Source organism: Protomyces lactucae-debilis (genome assembly GCF_002105105.1).
Source record: "Protomyces lactucae-debilis strain 12-1054 chromosome Unknown BCR37scaffold_3, whole genome shotgun sequence".
Classification (NCBI taxonomy): Eukaryota; Fungi; Ascomycota; class Taphrinomycetes; order Taphrinales; family Protomycetaceae; genus Protomyces; species Protomyces lactucae-debilis.
The window spans coordinates 57,738-79,564 of record NW_024467995.1 but is presented as its reverse complement, the minus strand read 5'-3'; the positions used below and the strand labels follow the sequence as shown (position 1 = coordinate 79,564).

Sequence of the window (21,827 nt, the reverse complement as noted above, 5' to 3'; positions counted from 1 at the left end):
TGTTCTGGCAGAGCTCCTCAAAGGTCGCCTTCACAATACATTGGTCTCGCGAATAGCCGGATGCTGGGCCGGCAGGCACGACACAGGCATGCACGGCTAGTTCGCGACCCATCATGACCTTGATGATGGTTGGAATCAGTGGCTCACCTTTGGTCGATTCTTGTAGAGAGGCCTCAAAAGCATCTTGTTCGGCAAAGAAGACGGTGTCGCGTTCGTCTTCTTTGCCAGATGTGCGTAACCGATAATCGAGTTGCCCTTCCATGTGCCAGACATCGCATCGCTGTTGCAATTCTTTAATGAACGGTACAAAGAGCGGCCGATTGAGACCACGTTCATAGAGATTCTCTGGATGCCGGTTGCTGGTTGCGACCATGACCCCGCCAGCTTGCCATATACCGGCAAACAAGCGTTTGAGGATCATAGCATCCGCAATATCACTGACTTGGAACTCGTCGAAGCACAAAACCCGAGATTCCCTTTTGACAAGCTCAGTGCCAATACCAAACAAGGGATCTCCTTGATAGCCAGATTGAGAGCGTAACCTGTGCAACCGTGTATGGATGTCCATCAAGAACTCGTGAAAATGGACCCGCCGGTGTGATACTTCCCTAGGTATAGTATTCGAAAAGAGATCCGCAATACGCGACTTGCCCGTGCCGACGCTGCCATAGATGTAAACACCTTTGAGCTCTTCGTCCTTCTCTGAGGTGACCAGGGTTGTTTGTAGCAACCCTAGCCTTTCAGCCAATGCAGCTTGAGCTTTATTTGGCGTCAACTTTTGTGATTCAAGGAGCGCTTTATATGCTTGAATAATGGGAGCTCTGCTCATTGCAGCCAGCTTTGCATGGAGTTGTCCAGAATGTAGCCTATTTCGAATTTGTGGAGTTGTAATTTCAAGTTTGCCCTATGACGGCGCCAACTCCTACTTCGTCGTGATGAAGCAGACTTGAGCATAGCTTGAAAGTTGAAACCATATGATTGGATATGTACTGGAACAAGGAGAACCCTGGCACTGTATATGACGTCTGCAAGCTGTCGAGAACAGAAGCGACCAGGTTATGTGCTTCCATCTGAATATCCGCCCTGTGATCTGGCCTCATGTCATGTTGCCCCTAGATGGTACCTGAGGCAGCTGCTATGCGTTTGACAGGCTTCAGAGGGGCAAGTCAGTTAATAGAGAAGCCAAGTTATTGATGGTAATAGCTATACACGTGCCCGCTACCAGAGCGCGGCCTCTTTCAACTAAGCATTGATCTGGTGCATCCAGACCTCCTGTTCAGCACGAGCACTAAAGGTACTGGCGGTCAAGATACGCTGCATCTGCACATTGTCGGTAAAGAGAATGTCTCGGGCCACGAACCACCTCAGACCCTCAGTGCAGGGAGGCGATGTGAGGGAACCCTTGTATGTCCAAAAGTTGCTGAGACGGTCTACCTCACTGATGAGCTGAGACAGGTCGACGGTGGCATTAGAACGAGTTCGGTCCTCAAAGCCAGGGAAGACGTTGCCGAGCATAGTGAAGAACGTCGAAGGTCGTGTCGAAGGATCAATGCGGATCGCCACAACTGCCCTCTCCTTGCCTGCAGCATTCTTGTGCACCAAGTGGAGTTCAGCCTTTGCACGTTTGCCAGACACACTGTGGTCCGCAGGGCTGTGAACGTGCCAGCCAGCGAGGTAGACAGTCTCGTTGTCGAACGACAATGTGTTGAGCTCGGCGTCACGAGGAACAAAGGCAGGGCCATATCCCCAGTTCAGGATCTCGCCTGCGGTTTTTGTGTAGTTGAATGTCGGAATGTGCTCGAGAGAGAAGCCTTGTGTGACCTCAAGAGGGACTGGAGATTGTTGCGTTCCATTTTGACATTTTCCGTACAGGGGATTCACCTTGCCCCAATTGTATGAAGCCTCATACGCCCAGTCGTTGCCTTCTGCACGTTTGTGAAGGTGACTAGCATCCATTTGAGAAGAGTGCACAAGGCTTGGACATGCAGACACAGTGGACAATACTGAAAGGAGAATAATCGAGATCATGTTGTAAGTGTTGGGAGTTGCTTGAATCGAGACTGGGAGGAGGATCCGGGCTCCTTTTATAGTACTTGATCACGTTCAAAACATAATATCGGTCTCAACCAAGGCGTGCCACCCATCAGGTCCTGCTGAGCCTCTTACTTTGGATCAATCATTGGATTGTCAACAATGTCAAGGCGACATCAATTGACTGTCGGGAAAGCAGTCAATGTGATTTCTTGTGGAACGATGCGCATGCCACGTTCAGTACGAGTACTTTGTTAAAGACTGCAGTCAGCTCAGCCAGAGCTCAATTGAGTTCGTTATCCGAGCCTCCCGTTAATAGCAGGCTGAGCAAGAGCAATTACAGACTACAGTGTGCGCGACAAACAATATTAGGCAGCATGTCGAAGGTATAGACCGCACTGGCCCGTGCGAGTGTGCCGTGTACGGTGTACGTAGTTGACACATTCAGCATGCGCAGCAGTTGCAGCCAATCTAGATTCAGAATTTGCTGCGCGCGTTGAAATGAGTTTGACAGCTGCGCATTGCAAGTTGCCACAGGCTGACAGGCTGTGTGACAGGCTGACAGCTGCGGGATTCCACGCATGTTTGTACCACAGGCTGTGCGAAGAAGCTCAAGGCGTACCTAGTACTGCGATCGCTAGCTCTAGCTAACTATCTGAACAAGGGTCGCATAGCTCGTGCTGATCAGAAGCCAGCAGTGCAAATGTCCTCGGTATGACTGAATGATATATTTGTATAGTTCTGAGAAGTCATGAAGATCGCGGAAGGACATTCCGAAATCCGGGGCCTGCGGATTCGTGCGGAAACACTTTCGGAGCGAACGCTGGTCGATGGCTCGTAACTTTACGATCATCCGTGCAACTCCCTGACAGACTGTGACAGTAGAGACTGTGGAGTCAGAGTCTCTGCAGTGTCTGCAGGGTCTGCACTGAGTCTGTACCATGCAAGCAGGCTGAGCTCGAGCAGCGCACATTGAGCAATTCCCTTTGTACGCAAGCAGACAAGCTGCACGTGCATCACTCTTCATAGACCATGAGCCGGTGACCACAGCTTCTAAGTTCTGGCCCGTGCTACTATGCACGTTGATGCACCGCCTCTCATCACTGTCACCGCGGTCGGAGTCTCGACTTCGCTGTCGCTGTAGGAATTGCCATGGCAACTAGCTCTGGAGACGCCACCCATAGGTCTAGCATGTCTCCAAGCTATTGTACAGACGATGTCGGCAACATATGAATCCATGCGAATCTGTCAGGCTTTCCCTTGCCAGCACAAGCGGGCTTGAAGCGGCTGCGAGCAAGCAAAATGCAGATGCCTCAGCCTTGGCGAAGCTGAATGCTGCGAAAGCCGTACACCAAGACAAAGACCAGCTGGTTAGCGCCTCTTGCCACTGCTCTTCTTGTGAAGCACCTTCTTGCGCTTCTTGAACTGCGCACCGAGCTCGGGCGAAGGTCCCTCCAATGTCTGTTGCTCGTCTGCTCCACGTTTACGACTTCGCTCCACGAGCGACTGCTTAGGCCCCTGAAAGTCATACAACTCTTGGTCCAGAACTCGGAAGTCCTCGCCACCATAGACGTCATCTGTGCGTCGGCCCTTCTTTTGCTTCCCAACCGTTGGCAATCGTGTGTAGTTCTCTTCCTCATATCTATCGCGCTCTGCTTGCTTGCTGCGATCATTCGCAGACTGCAGAACAGAGTTGCCCTGACGACCAGATGAAATGATGTTGGTACCAATGGAAGGCTCTGCGACAGGGGCAGCACTGAGCTCAGAATCAACAAAGTCTCGCAGCGTCTTATTGGGTTGTCTGCGACGTGCTTGCGCCTCTCGTGCAGGTAAAACCGAAGCAATCTTTGGTGGACGATAAATATCATCTTCAGCATCGCCATCGCCATTGGATGTCTTTTCTATCACCAGACTTGATGGGTTGGGCTTGAAGGCCAGCGCATCTTTAGAAGCTGCATCCATATTCGTGAGCTCGCCCTCACGGTCGAAGCGTTCAGCTGCTCGAATCACCTTGTCCATTTGATATTTCAGCTTTTGCTCAATAGGCTTCACACCACGATCAAGATAGACGCGCAGATCGATTAGAGCATCTACCACAGGCTTGTGCTCCTCGTCACACAAGTTCTCGGCGCGCGACTTGAGCAAAATATAGTAGACCAGGTGTTCGAGATAGGAGAGCAGTAGATGCGATTTGAGGTTGAGCAGTGAGATGCCATCTTTGGTGCTTGAGACATCAGATGCCTTTGGAAGCGCCTTACCCGCTGCTTCGAGAGCTGCTGCGATGGTTGCAGAAGTATCTGCCATGCCGTCACTGGATCCGCAGGCGAATAGTAGAGAGTGTCGCTGCAGGTCTCTGGGATGCGCTCGCGACTCAAAAAATAAAAATGTTCACACGATGGACAAGCACAGAGGAAGGCTACTATAGAAATGTATTTATGCTGGACTGCCCACGACTGTCAGGTGCATACTCTTGAGGTGTGTGCCCAGCTTTCGCCCCTTCACGAGTACTGGCTCAAGAGGGCTGCCTTCCGCTTCTCGAGCAAGACAGCCTCAATTTCTGCGTTGGTCGGCAAGTCCTCGGGCTCTGGAATATTGACCATGTCCCATCTGCTTCTCCGATCCTCGTCATGTTGCAGATTATTACGCGCCTCGGCTTCTCTTTGAGCTTCATAAGCAAGTAGCTTAGGGTCCTCCTCATCGCGGAAGCCAAAGTACGCAGCATCCAAGTCAAGTTTGTACAGCTCTGTGTGCGTCAAACTCTGCTTTGGCGGTGCTTTGAGTTCGCTGAAGAGTTCTTTGACGCCAGGCAGCTCCTTAGCACGGCCATAGTACTTGTAGCCCTTATGTGAGCCAACAACCCTGCCTTCCGCATCTGTCAAATTGCCTTGGAAACGCATGTAATTCGTTCCACCCAGGTTCTTGAGTTGCGACTCCCACATCCATTTTTCCCTTTGTAGCTTGTTGATCTCATCGTTGAGCTCACGGAGCTGATAGTCTGTTGCCGCTGGGTCATTGATCTTCTCAACCTTTTGCGAAGTCTCCCGTACCACTTGAGAGCGCCATTTTTCGCAAGCAGCTATTGAGGTGACCTGCGTGATCGCTTTGGGTCTTCCGCCAGAGCTGTTGTTGGTGTGATGCGAACGAGACTTGTTGTGCATCGAGATGCCCGTGTCCTTGTTTCTCGACATGGCCAATCACCAGGCCGCTCGCACTTCGTTCGCAGGATGGTCAGGAGTCTCAAGCTTCTACGATCAGCACTCCTGATCACGACCCTTCGCGAAGGAATCTCCGGCTGCAGTCGCACTGCTACCTGCGCATGTTGTTTGCTGCGTCGCAAGTCTTCGCAGCTTTGTTAGCAAATTCAAAGCGATTTGCAACACTGCAGCAAGCAAGCAAGCAAGCAAGCAAGCAAGCAAGCAAGCAAGCAAGCAAGCAAGCAAGCAAGCAAGCAAGCAAGCAAGCAAGCAAGCAAGCAAGCAAGCAACAGCAATTCGTCCTTTGACCATGCAACAGCTGCAGCCGCCCATACTCTGATCCCCGAGTAGAGGTCCAAGCTTCTATTTGCTCTTGATCGCCCTTGTTGCTCCCCAAGTCAGCTTGCGGCCATCACGTTGTTACTGCATACAGACCTGCGCTTCCTAAACCCTCTAAGCACGACCTGCTCCTGATCATCGCTTTTCGCTCTTGAGGATAGGCTCGTTGCCCAACATCTTACGCTTCTCACTCACAACTTCAAGATACCTACTCAGCTCAAGACTGACCACTCTTACTAGACAAGAACGTCCAATGGTTGCCGTTTCTCCGTGTAAACCAGACAACTTGCTGCTCTTTGGTGCTCTCAATGCTATTGGCCACTGGCTAGCAGGAGATTGGAAGGCTGTGGATGACACGGTTAGGCAAGGTGCTAGCAGTAGTCAGCTCGCCATTGCTGAAGACTCCAGCACGGCTCGCTTCCAGGGTGTTCTCGACACAAGCAAGCTTGGTGGTGCTGGGTTTGCAAGCCAAGCAGCAACATACAAGACCAGTCCCTGGGATCTTTCTCAATACGATGGAATTGAAATCGTCTACAGCAATGGCAACTCCTTCAACTACACCCTGAACATGAAAGACTATCTGCCAGAACAGCCTATAGGTGGCCGAATGCCAAGTTCGACTGAGTGGGCCTTCACCTTTGAAGTGAAGAAGCCTGCTTCTCACTCTATCTCCAAGTCGCCTGAGACTACTACTATCTTCGCCGCTTGGGAGGACTTTGCGCCCTATGAGCGCGGCAGGCCCACGACGACAACTAGCGAACTGAAGAAGGACCACATCGTGCAATTCTCCATCATGGCTCGCAGCTTCTTTGATAGGCAATCGGGACCCTTTGGAATTACGCTGCATAGTATCAGTGCCGCCTTTGACCCAAAGAATAGAAAGACCCAAACTGAGTGTCTCTAGGAAGCCAATCAAAGTTTGATATAAACTATACTGCCATATGTCTAGATCATCGAGCAGTACCTCGACGCAAAGCACCTTTCAAGCCTGCGCAATATTTAATTCCTTGACGAAGTGACTTGTCTAGTCAGTGGGTGGCGGCGGTTGATGAGTCTGGCAAGAATTTGACGGAGCAACCGCTTTACCCCTTGAAATGCTACAGGAGCTACAGCTTCGCAAGTGCGAAAGCGGCCATTTCGCCGATACTACATCACCTGTCGATCCCTTTGCTGTCGGGACATCTGCACCATGGATAAAAAGCTCGTTGAAGTCCCCGAGAAAGGCCTTCCATCCTTGCATCAAACTAAGGCCCTTCACTCAAGATGGTAGCATTGTCATTTGCCTGCACTCCATTTGGTCATGTGCTTTTTGGTGCCTTGAACAACATTGCAAGTAGCAAGCAAGCCTGGTCTCCAGGAGACTGGACCTCTGTCAATGATCATTCTGTGGGCGGCCAAAGCACCAGCACCTTTGTCATTTCCACAACAAACAAGATTGTCCAGCTACAAGGCTACCTGGACTCATCCAAGCTGCATCACCAGCAACCCAACATTGGTCACGCAGGCCAGATTACCACAAACAGTAAGAAGGTGTGGGACCTTTCTGAGTTTGAGGGTATCCAAATCCTTTACAGCGGAGGCGACAATCACAACTACACGCTGAGTATGAAGGACGTTCTGCCGACTGTCCTGGCAAATGGCCATGAGAGGAGCACTATCGATTGGGTGCACACCTTCACTGCTGAAAAGCTCGAGGTGCAGGGGGTCGGGCTTGAGTCCCTCCAAATGCAGATGCCAACTTCAGTCTTTCTTGCGTTCAACAAATTCAAGCCCTTGTATCGCAATCGCCTTGTTGAGAATGCCCAGCCCCTCAATACAAAGCACATCCGCAGCTTCAGTATCATGATTCGCAGCTCCGACAATGATCGAACCGGGGAGTACAGCATTAAGTTGCACAGTATCAGCGCTGCTCATGCAGGAACAGTCTATCACACTGAGAACTTTCAATGCTAGTGGAGCATATCGAAGACATGAGCAGAGACAGACGTAATGTTCTTTCCAGTATCTTTAGTCAAGTATCCCTCCAATATTAAGGAAATCTTTAATCACCAGGCCGAATGCCTTGCCTTGACTATTGCTTGATGTGCGCAAGTAGCGGAAGCCATTGAGGGCCAATGCCCATACAGCGCCTTGTAACATAGGCCACAACAAAAAATCGACGAGAGTCACGCGGAAGACACTCCAGTGGGACCAGTCTGTTCTGTTGAGTGCCGTCAAGTAGGTCTGTTCGAAGCGCAAATCAGGTATGGGAGTGCCGTTGAAGAGGACTGGTTTCGGCGGTCGTGCGCCAGGCTGGACTTCATCAGGCAGCTGTGCGAGATCGTCGTCATCGAGTCCCTCGATGTCTCCGCTGTAGACTTTGATGGGCGCCTTGTCAGCTGTTGTTAGCGTTACAGTCATGTTGTCAAGAACTTACCTGATGTATCTGGCTGTATCTGTGGATTCGATTCAATATGGGTGTCCTGCGCAAGCGTCTCGAGAAGCGATCCGACGAGTCCCTCTGCAGTTGTTTCTGAAGCCATGATTTGACTCTTAGATCTTGGTGCAAGTCGCGGTCAGCTGGAGGCCTTGAGTCAAGTTGAGTCGCGCAGCCTTCAGATGACACTTGAGCATCTTCCGTCGATGCAATGCCCCATATGTTATGCTACATGTCATGAAACGCTACAGGTACAGCTCAGCACCAAGAAAAGACAGCCTCGGCACCATGCACAGTCTCAAGACGCTCAACAACAACCTGTCTCGTGCTTGCTTCCTCCTCGTGCATCAGGGCATAGCCAAGATCACCGAGATCACTCTCTTCATCACCTCCAAAGCGATTCGCACCGGACTTCATGCCAAGCGATAGACCACGAGCACGAGTACGCTGTCCAGGCTTACTCCCATCTATTGAAGCACGACTAGCGCCACGTCCCATCTGCTGTGGGCGCTGACCTTGTTCAAAGCTCGATCTGCCGGTATAATCTGAGGATGAACGGGCCAATTCCATGGAGGGTTTCTTGTTGGGGAGACTGCTTGCTAGAGGAGCCGGCTTGCTGCTTTGTCCATTAAAGTCAGGCAGATCACCCACCATGCCAAGATCAATCTCATCTGCAAATTCGTGAAAGATGGCTTGCTTTTTAATGCCCTCTTGCGGTGGCGCTGAAGCTTTGCTCGCCTTTTTAGAAGCCACAGTGACGGGTACTTCCATGATATCTGTCCAGACATGGAGTCTTGGTCTGCGAGCAAGCTCGAGTGGTCCCTGGTCGCCCGATTTGAGCGTCTCGAGGACATTCCAAGCTTGCCCCTTCAATACTGCCATTTGCTTTGCGAACATTTTCTCCTGGTAGTCTGCGTCTTGTGAGAACAAGCCCTTAAGTTTACTCGTGGTATCACTCCACCAAGCAGGATCAGAAAGCAATGGAAGAAAGTGCTGTCGAGTTTTGGCAGAAAAGGGTTGGCCGATGAGAGAGGCCGGCAGAAAGAGCCAACCAAAGGGGAAGCTACGCCACTCATCTGGGTGTTTCCAGGGGAATGCGAGCGAATTGTCGATGGCGCCAAGTGACATGTATTCCCCACCTGTGCTTGCTTGTGTATGATCTGGCGACGGCATCGATGTCCGGCTTGGCGGTCTGTCTATTATATCAGTCTGGAGTGTCTGTGTCGAGGCTACCATCTCGACTTTAGCCTTGCTAGTGGCGGTGGCAGGCGTCATTTTGAGCATCCAATTATCGAGACCACGATCCGTGTTGCGCATGATGTAGTCCAAAATAACAAGCTTCTCCAGTTCTTCGCGCATCGACTGCATCAGCTCTGGTGTCCAGAATTGCCGACTACGCGGATTGGCGGTAGTGATGGCATTTTGCAATTCTTCAACCATGAGATCGTCCTCATCCGTTTTGCTTCCCACACAGCTTGTCCAACTACGTCTAGGACCCACAGATGCTGTTTGTGGTGCTGCATCTGGCCAAGGATGTTCTTTAAGGAACTCGGTCGCATCTTGGAATCCCTCAAGAAAGACCTGAAAACTGCCTTGCTTGGCTGGTAGGGGTTTGCCCTTGTTGACGTATGCACGGCGATCAAAATAGTCGTAATTGAAAGAGGTTGATGCGAGCCAGACAACATCTGTTGGCGGGACAATATTGGACTTGAGTTGTCTGTCAAGCAGGCAAGCAGCTGCTTCTGAAATGTACGACAAGTTGGGAATGAGACATGAACGACCAAAAAAGCACGGGAAGAGGTTGCGATGCAGCCACTTTGTCCATTTAGGATTGAGCTGGCCGTAAGGCTCCTCGTTCTTTGGTTTGAAGATCCCGACCACTTTCTGTTGCCGATTGATCGCAAAGTATGATCCACTGGAGCCCTTTGTCACGAGACGCGGCTGAATGCCACTCGAGATGGCACTCCGTACAGAGTCAATGACGGCATCAAAGTCCGCAGCAGACATGGACTTGGAATCGCTCTGGTCTCTACTTGACTGGACCGGCTCAATTTTAGGCGTAAAGACAGAAGTGTGTATCTCTGCTGCAAAGCGATCAAAGTTCTTGGCACTGGAAGATTGTTTGACCTTGATTTTGTGGAACCAATCTTGCAGCCTCGCATTGATTTGCTTGAGATCCACAATGTTGTCGAGGACTGTGTTGTCTTCTTCATCTTCCTCGTCGCCTTGATCGCGCAGGCGCATGTATTGTTGTGAGCTCATGGCACGCGTCGTCAGGTTGCGCTATCCAACGGGAAAGATGATTGGGCTGGACTTTGTTCCCTCAGATGTCCAGAGAAGGTAAGAAGAAGCAATTTGTCAGCCAAGTAGTAGCTCTTCAAAGCAGCTTGATATCACAGAGCCGGCTTGGTAATTTTGGTTGTTGCTGTTCCCTTGTGCTTTCGCGTCCAAAAGTTTGAAATTTCGCTGACGTGTCTCTAGCCCGCAAACCACCACATCCGGACAATGAAGTTCTCTCTCATTACCCTTCTGACGGTCGTCCAGGCTGCTGTGGTCGAGCTCACAGACGAAAACTTTGACGAGGTTGTGCTTGATCCAACCAAGAATGTGCTGGTGAAGTATTTCGCACCCTGGTGCGGTCACTGTAAGAGTCTGGCGCCAATCTTTGAGAAGGTTGCGGAAGACTATGAGCAAGACGACGACATTGTGATTGCCAAAATCGATTGTGACAAGTACAAGACAATCGGCACCCGATTTGGAATTCAAGGCTTCCCTACTCTCAAGTATTTCCCAGCAGGCGACAAGACACCCGTTGAGTACAACTCTGGCCGAACTGAAGAGGCCTTCCTGGAGTTCATCAACGAGAAGACCGGCTCCTTCAGGCTCCCTGGCGGCGCTTTGAATGCCCTGGCTGGACGTGTTCCATCGCTCGACTCGATTGCCCAGAAGATTGGTGCTACCAAGGGAGAAAGCTTGACTGCTCTACTTGCCGAGGGCCGTGCTGCTCTCGACGACTACGCCAAGGAGGCCAAGAATGACATCTACAAGTACTACTACCGCGTTTTGGAGAAGCTCGAGACCAAGCCCGACTGGATTGACACTGAGTACGCTCGATTGTCGAAGCTCTTGCAAAACTCATCGGCCCTGGCAAAGGAGAAGCTTAACGAATTGCGTCAGAAGAAGAATATCCTTGAGGCGTTCTTGGGACGCGAGGCAAAGAAGTTGGTTGGCAAGACGGACAAGGAGGAGCTTTAGGTTCTCTTTTCATAGTCACACACGCTACAGTAGACATTCAGAAAAGTTATGATTTTAATCTCTCACCAGTGCTCACACGATTACTATCAAAGCTGCTTTTTGCGCCGCGTCAGGTGCTCTACATGAGATAGGACCTAGTGCTCCCCTGTGGCTGTGGCGTGCTTCAGTGCCTCGATAGCTCTGACTTTGGTTTCTTTCCAATCAACAACAGGCTCAGGATAGTCGAGTGCTTCAAACTCTTGCCGTGTGCAGCGCTCGAACGGCGCAAAGATCTTCTTGTTGTCGAGGTCCTTCAGCTCTGGACACCACTTGCGAATATACTCTGCTGTCGGATCATTGTTTTCACCTTGCGTTGTCGGATTGAAGACTGTGTATGAAGGCTCCCAGCCTTGACTGTTGTTGGACATGTCCCAATCGATGAGATGTTCGGCAAAGTAGCGCTCGCCACGTCGATAGTCGATGAGCATGTTTGTTCGTAGCAGAGAAGCTGTGTTCATGCGAGCTCGATTGTGCATCCATGCTTCATGGTTCAGTTGGCGCATACCAGCGTCGACAAGCGGGAAGCCAGTCTTGCCCTCACACCACTTTTGATAATTGTCATCCGCTTCTTTGCCTGTTACATAGGCTACTGCAGCCATCTTGAGATTTTGAGGCATGTTCATGGATTTATGTGGGAAGACATACGTCAGCTGACGGTAGTACTCTCGAAAGACGATTTCTCGCACCCAGCCACTGATGCCTTTGCCCTTGCTACCGGAAAAGTCGAGACTGTTCTTGTTGCGTTGGCGGCACAGAGCTAGTGTTTCTCTGACTGAGATGGTACCAGAGCTAAAGTAAGGCGACATGCGTGAAGTTGCGTCTGCACTAGGCTCAGAGCGTTTGAGGTGGTAATCTTTCGCCTTGGTGTCCAGAAATTTCACAAGTCTCCTATGCGCCTCCTCGTATCCAGCTGGCCACAGTTTGCGGATACGGTCGCGTTCTTCATCATTCTTAAATGTCTTTTCCTTTGGGATGGTGGGCATCGGCGATTTGAAAAGCCCCATGTCCTCGAGCTTTGCGTGCTGCTCTTCCGAGTTTGGCGACGGCGGAGGCACAAGAGAAAGAAGCGAGTCTCCATTAGCAGACATTTCTGCAAGCCAAGCCTTGTGGTAGGGCGTGAAGACTTTGTGTGGTGTGCCTGAACCGGTCGTCAGCGTTCCCGGGTCTACGGCACATTGGTCATGCATGATCTCAAAGCTGGTCTTGGCATCCTTCAATTTGCGAGCTAGTTTGATGTCTCGCATGAGTTCATCATGCTCGTACTCAAAGTTGGCAAAGACATGGGAGATGTCATTGTCTGCAATGAACTTGAGCACATCAGGCACCAAACTCTGGCGCGTCTCAGTTTGTAGAATGTACAGCGGGATACCATCCTTCTTGAGATCTGCCTGCATTTGCTTGATGGTTCTCAGGATCAAGTCAGTGCGAGCAGGCGAGGTGCCATGCCATTGCAGATGCGCAGGTGAATGGACATAGAGCGTCACAAGCGGGGCGTCTGCCTCTTCAGCCTTCTGGGAGGCAGCATGCAGGGCCTTGTTATCTTGAATGCGCAAATCTTTGGAACGGAACCAGTGCAGCACATTTTTCGTCGTCTCTGGCAAGACGTTGTCTTCTAGTGCTTCGCCAAGCGTTCTGTATGGGTCACTCTCGTCAATCTCCTTGGCCCGTTTGATCGTCGGGCACTGCTGCCACTCTGCCATGCGCTTACTCATACTTGAAAATTGCCTGAGGGAAGGTCTAAGCAAGAGCAGGCCGTGTCGCATGTACTGACTCCCGCTTCTACTTGTGGTGTCGTCTGTCGGCTGTAGATAGATGATGTCAGCGAGATCTGGCGAGATCTGGCAGGGAAGCGTGAGACAAAAATGATCATCTGCAAACTGCCGCGCAATGACGATGAACTGCCAGCATCAACTCTCTTCCCTTTATACAAGCTGCCATGTCGTCTGTGGACCAGGTCACCCCCATCAAAACATTCAAGAAGCCAGTGCGAAAGCCAACGCGTCAAGGGTCCATCTCACGTGTGGAACCGCCTGCGCCAGGACCCGCTTTTAGGATCGCCATTGTTGGTGCTGGAGGTAAAGCCTGTCTTTGGCATGTTGAACAGTGAGCTTACATCTCTCAGCCATCAATTTCGGTTCGGTAGAAGGTCCATGGAATCACAGTTTCAGAATTGAAAAGTAAGCCCTGCGACGCCTTCTGCGGCAGCTAATCAGTCTAGCAAGCTCGGCACGCGTCTTCTGGTCACCGCTTTGATTGATCCAAGCGCCGAGAACAGGGAACGCGTTCTCAAGATCAAGCGAGAATCTTTTGTGGAGCGTGCCTACGCCAATACCAAGGAATACAACAACATTGAGGAGTACCTTGCCGACCTCAAGGAGGAGGATCGCCCGCGAGCGGTCATCATCGGCTCGCCTCCTCAATTCCACGGTTCTACACAGCCTGGTAAGGATGTCGAACTTCAATTGACCAAGGCTATTCCAGGCGTTGCACTCTTCGTTGAGAAGCCCGTCACCATGTCTCCTGCAGAGGATGCCTATCAAGTGGCACTCCAGCTTCAAGAGCAAAAGACCATTGTCTCTGTGGGTTATATGTTCCGCTACTTGGCGGCAGTGACAAAGATGAAGGAGCTGCTCCAGGATAAGCAGGTGACTGGTGTGATTGCTCGCTATGTGTGTTCTTACGCCAACATTGCCAAACCCAGTTGGTGGACGTTCAGCCAGAGTGGTGGCGCCGTCGTCGAGCAGGCCAGTCACTTTGCTGATTTGCTTCGTTTGTTTGGTGGTGAGGTGGACTTGGACTCACTCACTGCTACATCGGTTGCGTGGGATGACCCTGCCGGAAAGCTTTCTGCCATGCCCATTGACGAAAGTAAGATCCCCGAACACGACCGCATTGATCGTATGACTTCTGCTACATGGCGATTTGAGGACTCTGGCGCCATTGGTTCTCTCACGCACGGTCTTGTCTTGCAAGGCACCAAGTATGATACCACACTTGAGGTCTATGCAGATGGCTACCAGCTGCGACTCGTCGATCCATACAACCAGCCTCGTCTGTATGTGCGCTCGCCTGGCGATGACAAGGAGGAGACATACCAGTTCCCCGAGGACGACCCATACTTCACGGAGATTGATTCATTCATTGATGCCATTGAGAGCAAAGACCAGTCTCTCATTGCCTCATCTTTCGAAGATGGCGTGCGAACTTACGAATTGACTTGGGCCATCACGAACGCTGCACGCGAAGCTCGCGCTAAGCGACAGGCAAAGAAGGCCGGCAAGACTGCTTGAATGCATGATGCGCATGATTCGTTGATGAATGATTAAAGATAAACTTAGAGATAAAAGACCCAGACAGACATAGAGCTAGCTGAAGGAGACAAATTTGCTATCGATTGGAAGACCCGTCTGTGGATCGATACCGGCCTTGCGCATCTTGTCTTGAAGCATCTAGAGTTAGATCAAACCTATACAGGATTCGACACATACGATAAGACGCGCCTGATCAAAGTTGCACTTTCTCTTCTTCATAATGTGCATCACTTCCTTGCGTGATGTTGCATCCAGGCCATGCCTATCATCTCCGGCTTCGACGTTGCCATGCAGGTCGAAATCATCAGATGTCAAGCCACGCTCAATGTCGTCTTCAAACGTCGGGAGCGCCATGTAGCGCTCCAAACGTGCACGCAACGCAATTGGCAAGTAAGGAGACCAGTATGCGCGTGTGACGTAGCCGACACTGGCAGCAATGATGCAGATGAGGCAGAGCGTGTATAGGAAGTGTGAAAGTGCCATAGCTTCAGGTGCGCTGATCAGTGTTTGAGCAATACGACTGTCCGAGCAGCTGAGAATGATAGAAGCGCCTAGCTGAACGAAGCCCTGCTGGCAGGCGCCGCTGGGGAGCAGTTGAATTAGTGGTTGTAGGCTGGTGACATCTTGGCGCAATTGTTGAAATACTGACGGTTTGACCATCAAGCAAGAAATCTATGACGGGCCATCAAAGCAGTTAAATAGCTGAATCAAATAAGACGATTGAAACGACAACGGAGAATGCATCAATGATATTCTACGTTTAGATACAAGAGCACCTAAGCAGAAGCAGCGACAGCCTTGGCGCCACGAACCTTCTTGGCTGGGGCATCCTTCTTTGGCTGCTGCGACTTGATGATGGCAGACGCACGGCCAAGCTGCTCGTAACGGGTGTCGACACGGTAAGCCTTCTTGATGGTCGCGCCGTAGACGTTCTCGGAAATACCCTTGGCGCTCGAGCTACGCAGAGTGGCAGTGATTTGCGACTTCTTGGGGCTGTTGGCTGACTCGGCCTTACCCTTGGTCAAGAGCGTGACACCCTTGCCGTTCTTGCCGGGCTGCAAACCGACAGCGCGTGTGTTGGCAAGGCCAGAGTGCTTAGCATTGTTCTTGTTGGTCAATGCATAAGGGTCGCGGCTGAAGGGCTGGGTCTCTGTCTTGCGCTTGACTGTTTGGTCAGTAAAAGAGAGTTGAATGAGCATCAGCAGCCAAAGTAGCATAGGCGTAGGAGGAGCAAGCAGACTAGCTACGGTCATACATTGATGCAGAAGCAATTTTGTAGCAGCTACTTTGGATGCAGATGCGACTTGGAACACCCACCAATGAACTTGTTGTTGTCACGGATGACGAGCCAGATGAGGTCGTTGGATACGTTGGACATGGTTGCTTGCTGTGTGTGTACCGTGCTGGCTATGGCTTGCTGCTGCTGCTTGCTCGCTGGTGGTGCTGCTGTGGAGCGTGCGACGAATTGGGCTGCCGTTGTGTTTCTTTGTGACTGCGAGGGGAGAATAATGAGAAGACTTACTACTACTACTAGACTACTAGCCATCAGTGCAATTGACACAGATGCCAGGACATAGCTGCTTCTTGTCTATTGCCGACCATCTCGAGGCTTCTTGTCTGCCTTGGCAGTTAGCAGCGGGAGAGAGTGATCCGGTAGTTCTTCTTTTGTCAGAGCGCATAAGGAAGCCATGACACCTCCGTGTCCTCCCTCGCCGAGCCTTGTATTAAGTTGTATGGCTTCCTTCTCAGCAGATGTCCATCGGACCTGTCTGCCTCGTATGCGGTCCTGCCTACCGAGTGTCGGGTCCCGGGCAATGTCGCATGCCGGGTGATTCCGCGATTCCTCTTGTGTGTGTGCCCATCTCGTCGTCCTCCCTGGTCTCCGCTATAAGACGACGACAGCTCCCCCAGATCATCCACTTACCCGTCGAAAACACCCTCGAAAACACATCTACAATCATGAAGGCAGTTGTTCTCGGAGCTGGTGGCGGTATTGGACGTAAGTGTCTTATTCCTGACGTAGATTGTGCGCAATTGGCCCTCCACATCTACTTACCGGTCACATTGCATTCAAGACAATGACTGACGTCTCAGAACCTACCTCGTTGCTTCTCAAAAATTCTCACTACGTCAAAGAGCTTGCTCTTTATGATATTGTCGGCGCACCCGGTGTTGCCGCTGATTTGAGCCACATTTCGACTCCTGCCAAGGTCACGGGCTACCTTCCCGCTGACGATGGTCTTAAGAAAGCCCTGACTGGCGCCGACATTGTTGTCGTACCTGCAGGTATTCCCCGTAAGCCTGGAATGACTCGTGACGATCTCTTCAACAAGAACGCCTCGATCGTCCAGGCTTTGGCCGAAGGTATTGCTCAGTTTTGCCCCAACGCTTTCATCCTCATCATCTCCAACCCAGTCAATTCGACTGTGCCTATTGTTGCAGAAGTGCTCAAGAAGCACAACGTCTTCAACCCAAAGAAGCTCTTTGGTGTGACCACACTCGATGTGGTTCGTGCCAAGACCTTCACTGCCGAAGTTGCCGGCGGAAACGCACACGACTACTACGTGCCTGTTGTGGGTGGACACTCTGGTGTCACCATTGTTCCCCTTCTCTCGCAGTCTCAGCCTGCCGCCAGCATTGAGGGCGACAAGCTCGACGCGCTTGTCAACCGTATCCAATTCGGTGGTGATGAAGTCGTTAAGGCCAAGGACGGCGCAGGTTCTGCCACGCTCTCCATGGCATATGCCGGATTCAAGATGGCAGAATCCATCATGAAGGCTGTCGGTGGCGAATCTGGCATTGTTGAGCCAACCTTCATCCACCTTGACGGCTGCCCAGGCGGCGATGCCGTCAAGACGGAGGTCAATGGCCTCGACTACTTCTCGGTGCCCGTTGAACTCGGACCCGACGGTGTCAAGGAGGCTCGCTCATACGGCAAGGTAAAGCTTTCCTTGATCTTACTACAGACACTAATCAACAGATTTCTTCTTACGAGCAAAAGCTCATCGACGCTTGCTTGCCCGACTTGCAGAAGAACATTGCCAAGGGCGTGGAGTTTGTCAAGGGATCGGCTTCCGCAAAGTTGTAACTCTTTCCCTCCTCTGTGGCTGTTGCAGCTCATTGGAAAATGTCTCGAAATAATGTCTAACGGTTCCTGTAGTTGATTTTATGCGCAGCCATGTTGGCAGGTCAAGGTTGTAGGCAAGCGATAAAGTATAGACAATGCAGTATCTTGCCTCTCGTCATGATGTTCGTTATTCCTCCTTTGCCAGCATTTTGATTTGAAAAGTAATGCTTGGCACGCCGTTGGGAGACTCGGCAACCACTGTGCACTCACGGCCAAGATTGGCCAACGCACCACGGATCATGCCGCATGGGAACCATAGATACTGCTGTCAGTGAAAGGCAACCGCAATCGAGAAGAGGGACATACAAGAGACGCTAATTTATCTGTTTCTGGCCGTCCAGCCCGTGAACTCATCTTTGAAAACCAACGAAATTTGTTGTCAGTCAAGACGTAGACGCCGCGATGATTGGTCTTGAGATTATCGATTTGCTTAGAGAACAAGAGCATCCATAGATCTTTGCACAGGAACTTGATGCAATCGAGCGAATCAAGTAGCAGTGGGCGGTCTTTTGAGAAGCGCTCTGCGAGCCCATGACCTAGTCTATAGCCGCACATCTCGAGCTTTATCTCAATCTCGTCTTGCCGCGCAAGCGCAGCCACATCTGTATCCATAGGCACACTCGCTGGAGCAATCGAGCTGACTGTGTCGTCATTTTGCTCTTGTGGCTCTGCTGCTGCCACGCGAACAGCAACATCAAGCACAGGACGCGCCAATTGTGCATCTGTCAAGCGATGCGTCATGGCCATCATTTCAATCATGAGTAGTTCTTGCAGTGACCCGTTCACAAGCTTGGGTCGTATCTCGGCCATAGCACCGAAATCAGCGGATCCAGCCTTAGCAATGAATATCGTTTGTGCAGTATCTGTACATGCATATGTTCTACGCTCGAGCGAGGTGTCGGAGTCTACGAGATGGTACAAAATAATGCTAGACCATGTCTCGGCATCGGCGTTCGACCTTGATGTAAGCGGCGTAGCTGAATGCTGTGCTGCTGCGGTCCTCACCATCCTCATGCTTAAGAGCTATGAAGGACAGCTCTTCAAATTTGACAAGCGTGCCCTCCACCTCGTCCTTGATCAGGTCATGCTCGCAGGGTTCCTTCTTGACGGCAACTTCGTTGAGCACAAGCCTGTCTATTCGCTGCTACAGCTGATCTGCATCGAGGTCAATCTCGCTACTGAACAGCTCATCCAGCTCAGGATCTTCTGGCAACAAGGAGCTTGTCGCTTGTAGGGTAGGTGCTGTGCCATTGCTACTTGCCACAGGCTGCTGCCGCGCAAGTTCGTCCTCGTCTTCCTGTCGACGATCGGAGGCTGACTGCTCAGTAATGTGAGAGCGTGCCGCGCCTGATTTGAGTCTCATGTGCGCTGCCTCGGCTTCGTCCACTTCAGTGTTCATCGACTCTTGTCGCGCCAGGGCTTGTGCTGTGGGCTGATCTGATGTGGAGGACACTTGGCGTTGCAGTGGTACTGAAAGATCTTGGGGAGCGCCGTTGCTAGTCGTGATTGACCCATTTGTGGCAAGATCTCTGTCACCTGCCACTTGCGCTGATGGTGGACTCCGTGCGCGCATATTATCAATGCTCGCAGCTCGTGGCGCCTCAGACCCAGCAGGAACAGGAACAGGAAATGGATTTGCTGGTTGTGCTGATGGTGAAGAAGACATTGAAGAAGCGGAAAAAGACGCATTGGTCGCTTTAGCGCTATTTCGCGCGGCTGCCACTAACGCAGCACGCTCAAAGGGTCCCATGGGTCTACTAGATTGCGGACGTTGCTGTACAGGAGCTTGTATCGTTACATGCGGTCTCTTTGCGGGTGGTGGCGCTGGTGCTTCGTCATCTGTGTCTGAAGTCAGGTCAATCACCTCGACGGGCGGTGCTTTCCGCTTTGGCGTGTGTGTAGAGGCCGGGGACGCGGAGCGCGACGACGCCACCTCGAGTAAGCGGGACGGGAGTGCTAGAGGTGGATTCAGACAGACACCATCCAAATCAAAAATCTCATGCTTCATGCCATTCTCGGCAGATTTTTCAGGTAGTTCCACATCCTGGGCAGACTTCTCCTGAGGAACTTTCCAATTGCCTTGCGGATCAACAAGGATCGTATCGACCTCAGAATCGACTTTTGACAAAATATCTTGGAAATAGCCATCCACCACGATACTGTGTTCATTGGGTATGGGGATGGTGCATATTGGGCAAGTCCAGGTGGGTGTTTGTTCGTTACTCATGAAAAATACTTCGCAATCGAAGCATTGATTGTGCCGACAATTGAGGGACCGACAGGGTAAGGTGATGCGCGTATACGCGAGCGGATCCTTCAAGGTCAAGTCAAAGGAGCTCATCTCAATATCATCATCGTCCGGTCTGCGGAGCTTTGCAAGGACTGATTCCTTTGTGAGATAGCGACCTTTTCTAACGCGTGCCACCAAATCTGCAACAGAGTTCTTCTTGACGAGCGCTACCTGGTAGCAGAATTTGCGTGTAGTGCCCTGGTAGGTGAGATCAATTCGATTGCTGACGCGTGATGAGAGTTGAAGATGCTTAGTGATGTCTGCTGGCGGCACAGTTCCTGGCTTTCCCTTAAGACCACGCAAGTTTGCATTGATCTTTTTGCCATTGCAGAGGAGTTCTGAGGGCGTTGGGAACTCTATCGGGACTTGCATGTAATTGGATGACTGCGCTTCGGCTGAGAAGACCATCATGGCATACCCAGGCTCCTCGAGCTTCTTTAGTTGTTGCTCTTTCAGCATGAATGTGGTGGTCACAGTGTTTCTCGCAGCAGCTATTGTTAGCCTGAGGTCTGGTGTGCATGTCACCTACCGGTACAATATGCTCTTTCCGAGACCTTCTCGAGCAGCGTAAAGAAAGGACTCTCCTTGAAGCTGATGAGTTTCTGCTCTACTAACGCTGGTGCGGCTGGACGCGGCGCCTGTACGGCTGCTGGTCGTGCAACTGCCGCTACGTTGTAGCCAGGCAGGGGTGGGCGCGCTTGCTGTGGTCGCACTTGTTGCCCAGTAGGCAGCTGCTGCGGTGGAACAACGTGCCCTGTTCTTGCTTCACGTACACGATCCAGAGCAGTTCTAAGCGTTTGATATGCAACGACATTATTGGTGTTTCGCCAGGATGCGATGCTCGAGAGGAGGCGATCAATGAGTGGTCGCTTGTTCCCGTATGTAGAGAGACCACCTGGCAAGTGTTAGATACAGCCATTCGATCGACATAGATATAGAGTACTGACAAGCTTTGAGGACTTCCTTGAGGTCAGACACGAGCAGCCTCGACTCTATCTGACGCGAGAGTATCTGTGAGTCGGCAAATGGATCTGGTGCGCCCGACATGGCACCCGGAGCGTGACCGGGTTGAGTGAGCTGTTTGTCAAGTGCTTGCCCTGCCCAGTTGACCTGCCTTCGCTGTCTGAGGAGCGTGCCAGGTCTGTCAGTCTGGCTTGAGGGTGTTCTGTGGTCATGATCTGTCGCGCGCTCTTTCCACTTTCTTTTTTCCGCGACCAAGAGAGTGAAGCCAGTGTGCAAGCTACACGTACAGCAGGGAGCCAATCTCTAGTCTAGCTTCATCACCTACAGCACAATGGCAAAGAGTATCCGCTCATCTACCAAGATGCGCTTTCGAGCAGTCAAGCGCAAAGACAGAAGTATTGTGGAAGACCAGCGCCTAGCGAGACTGGCAGCGAGGCTAGCCAAGCGCAATAATCTAGCTACAGCCACCAATGGAGCGGGTGAGGGCGATGCGGCGATGGAGACAGATGGTGTGCTGGCAGATGCGCCTAAGGACACGGCTATGGAGGTGGACACCAAGAAGGTGAGCACGTCAGGGTCTCGTGGCTCTGCGCGAGAGACATGGAAGGGAGGCAAGTTCCTGGCCAAGAAACGGTATGCCCCATGCGACTGTATGTGCCTTCGCCAGACTAACAAGTGCAGGTCCAAGAGTGTCCTGAGCGACAGACAGAGACGGCGCAAGTGAGCGATCTTACCATTGCTTTGGAGAAATACCCTTATAGACACCGTACTGTACTCTCTAGCATCGTCTCTTCCTTGTTGTCTGTAGGCCTGGCTCTGTCTGCCTCTGCCTGTCTCTGTCTGTCTCTATGCCTGTGCCTGT

General features: G+C 51.5%; 17 protein-coding genes across 17 annotated transcripts; 6 read left to right on the top strand and 11 right to left on the bottom strand.

The window, feature by feature from the left end:
* Positions 1-67: 67 nt before the first annotated feature.
* BCR37DRAFT_333995 (ATPase) lies at positions 68-829 on the bottom strand (the record flags this gene model as incomplete). Its single annotated transcript, XM_040867126.1, has 1 exon — positions 68-829. A coding segment is annotated over one exon (762 nt), but the record flags the coding sequence as incomplete, so codon positions are not given.
* Positions 830-1,242: 413 nt separating this feature from the next.
* Positions 1,243-1,956, bottom strand: BCR37DRAFT_344072 (alpha carbonic anhydrase; the record flags this gene model as incomplete). The annotated part of the gene is made up of 1 exon (XM_040867543.1): positions 1,243-1,956. One exon carries the CDS (start codon positions 1,954-1,956, stop codon positions 1,243-1,245), a length of 714 nt encoding a protein of 237 aa, XP_040727294.1.
* A 1,274-nt stretch (positions 1,957-3,230) lies between these two features.
* On the bottom strand, positions 3,231-4,369 carry BCR37DRAFT_204969 (uncharacterized protein). Its single transcript, XM_040866377.1, has one exon. The coding sequence runs from the start codon at positions 4,333-4,335 to the stop codon at positions 3,403-3,405; it is 933 nt and encodes a 310-aa protein (XP_040727293.1). The 5' UTR covers positions 4,336-4,369; the 3' UTR covers positions 3,231-3,402.
* A 59-nt stretch (positions 4,370-4,428) lies between these two features.
* Positions 4,429-5,402, bottom strand: BCR37DRAFT_376651 (Isy1-like splicing factor). Its single transcript, XM_040868643.1, has one exon. It carries the CDS (start codon positions 5,217-5,219, stop codon positions 4,530-4,532), a length of 690 nt encoding a protein of 229 aa, XP_040727292.1. The 5' UTR covers positions 5,220-5,402; the 3' UTR covers positions 4,429-4,529.
* Positions 5,403-5,883: 481 nt separating this feature from the next.
* BCR37DRAFT_335311 (NADH:ubiquinone oxidoreductase intermediate-associated protein 30) lies at positions 5,884-6,423 on the top strand (the record flags this gene model as incomplete). Its single annotated transcript, XM_040867179.1, has 1 exon — positions 5,884-6,423. A coding segment is annotated over one exon (540 nt), but the record flags the coding sequence as incomplete, so codon positions are not given.
* Positions 6,424-6,648: 225 nt separating this feature from the next.
* On the top strand, positions 6,649-7,970 carry BCR37DRAFT_203998 (complex I intermediate-associated protein 30-domain-containing protein). Its single transcript, XM_040866373.1, has one exon. The coding sequence runs from the start codon at positions 6,828-6,830 to the stop codon at positions 7,515-7,517; it is 690 nt and encodes a 229-aa protein (XP_040727290.1). The 5' UTR covers positions 6,649-6,827; the 3' UTR covers positions 7,518-7,970.
* Positions 7,572-8,086, bottom strand: BCR37DRAFT_390903 (uncharacterized protein; the record flags this gene model as incomplete). The annotated part of the gene is made up of 2 exons (XM_040870929.1): positions 7,572-7,942; positions 7,981-8,086. 2 exons carry the CDS (start codon positions 8,084-8,086, stop codon positions 7,572-7,574), a joined length of 477 nt encoding a protein of 158 aa, XP_040727289.1.
* A 152-nt stretch (positions 8,087-8,238) lies between these two features.
* Positions 8,239-10,224, bottom strand: BCR37DRAFT_343869 (phosphatidylinositol 3 and 4-kinase-domain-containing protein; the record flags this gene model as incomplete). The annotated part of the gene is made up of 1 exon (XM_040867531.1): positions 8,239-10,224. The coding sequence occupies one exon, from the start codon at positions 10,222-10,224 to the stop codon at positions 8,239-8,241; it is 1,986 nt and encodes a 661-aa protein (XP_040727288.1).
* Positions 10,225-10,457: 233 nt separating this feature from the next.
* Positions 10,458-11,717, top strand: BCR37DRAFT_376649 (thioredoxin-like protein). The gene has a single exon (XM_040868642.1). It carries the CDS (start codon positions 10,486-10,488, stop codon positions 11,233-11,235), a length of 750 nt encoding a protein of 249 aa, XP_040727287.1. The 5' UTR covers positions 10,458-10,485; the 3' UTR covers positions 11,236-11,717.
* BCR37DRAFT_401882 (FAD binding domain of DNA photolyase-domain-containing protein) lies at positions 11,370-12,974 on the bottom strand (the record flags this gene model as incomplete). The annotated part of the gene is made up of 1 exon (XM_040871863.1): positions 11,370-12,974. The coding sequence occupies one exon, from the start codon at positions 12,972-12,974 to the stop codon at positions 11,370-11,372; it is 1,605 nt and encodes a 534-aa protein (XP_040727286.1).
* Positions 12,975-13,182: 208 nt separating this feature from the next.
* Positions 13,183-14,680, top strand: BCR37DRAFT_376646 (putative oxidoreductase C terminal-domain-containing protein). Its single transcript, XM_040868641.1, has 3 exons — positions 13,183-13,349; positions 13,397-13,451; positions 13,493-14,680. The coding sequence occupies exons 1-3, from the start codon at positions 13,211-13,213 to the stop codon at positions 14,562-14,564; spliced, it is 1,266 nt and encodes a 421-aa protein (XP_040727285.1). The 5' UTR covers positions 13,183-13,210; the 3' UTR covers positions 14,565-14,680.
* On the bottom strand, positions 14,640-15,210 carry BCR37DRAFT_364454 (uncharacterized protein; the record flags this gene model as incomplete). Its single annotated transcript, XM_040868255.1, has 2 exons — positions 14,763-15,210; positions 14,640-14,723 (listed from the first exon to the last, which is right to left on the bottom strand). Exons 1-2 carry the CDS (start codon positions 15,066-15,068, stop codon positions 14,640-14,642), a joined length of 390 nt encoding a protein of 129 aa, XP_040727284.1. The 5' UTR covers positions 15,069-15,210.
* A 151-nt stretch (positions 15,211-15,361) lies between these two features.
* On the bottom strand, positions 15,362-15,963 carry BCR37DRAFT_390897 (ribosomal L28e/Mak16; the record flags this gene model as incomplete). The annotated part of the gene is made up of 2 exons (XM_040870928.1): positions 15,362-15,750; positions 15,903-15,963. The coding sequence occupies 2 exons, from the start codon at positions 15,961-15,963 to the stop codon at positions 15,362-15,364; spliced, it is 450 nt and encodes a 149-aa protein (XP_040727283.1).
* A 716-nt stretch (positions 15,964-16,679) lies between these two features.
* On the top strand, positions 16,680-17,869 carry BCR37DRAFT_376639 (lactate/malate dehydrogenase). Its single transcript, XM_040868640.1, has 2 exons — positions 16,680-17,524; positions 17,566-17,869. Exons 1-2 carry the CDS (start codon positions 16,892-16,894, stop codon positions 17,671-17,673), a joined length of 741 nt encoding a protein of 246 aa, XP_040727282.1. The 5' UTR covers positions 16,680-16,891; the 3' UTR covers positions 17,674-17,869.
* BCR37DRAFT_376635 (NO signaling/Golgi transport ligand-binding domain-containing protein) lies at positions 17,809-18,572 on the bottom strand. Its single transcript, XM_040868639.1, has 2 exons — positions 18,019-18,572; positions 17,809-17,974 (listed from the first exon to the last, which is right to left on the bottom strand). Exons 1-2 carry the CDS (start codon positions 18,520-18,522, stop codon positions 17,840-17,842), a joined length of 639 nt encoding a protein of 212 aa, XP_040727281.1. The 5' UTR covers positions 18,523-18,572; the 3' UTR covers positions 17,809-17,839.
* Positions 18,573-18,578: 6 nt separating this feature from the next.
* On the bottom strand, positions 18,579-21,230 carry BCR37DRAFT_204618 (PINIT domain-containing protein). The gene is made up of 3 exons (XM_040866375.1): positions 20,950-21,230; positions 20,532-20,897; positions 18,579-20,493 (listed from the first exon to the last, which is right to left on the bottom strand). The coding sequence occupies exons 1-3, from the start codon at positions 21,047-21,049 to the stop codon at positions 18,857-18,859; spliced, it is 2,103 nt and encodes a 700-aa protein (XP_040727280.1). The 5' UTR covers positions 21,050-21,230; the 3' UTR covers positions 18,579-18,856.
* Positions 21,204-21,778, top strand: BCR37DRAFT_376632 (uncharacterized protein). The gene is made up of 2 exons (XM_040868638.1): positions 21,204-21,598; positions 21,647-21,778. The coding sequence occupies exons 1-2, from the start codon at positions 21,297-21,299 to the stop codon at positions 21,687-21,689; spliced, it is 345 nt and encodes a 114-aa protein (XP_040727279.1). The 5' UTR covers positions 21,204-21,296; the 3' UTR covers positions 21,690-21,778.
* Positions 21,779-21,827: the final 49 nt, after the last annotated feature.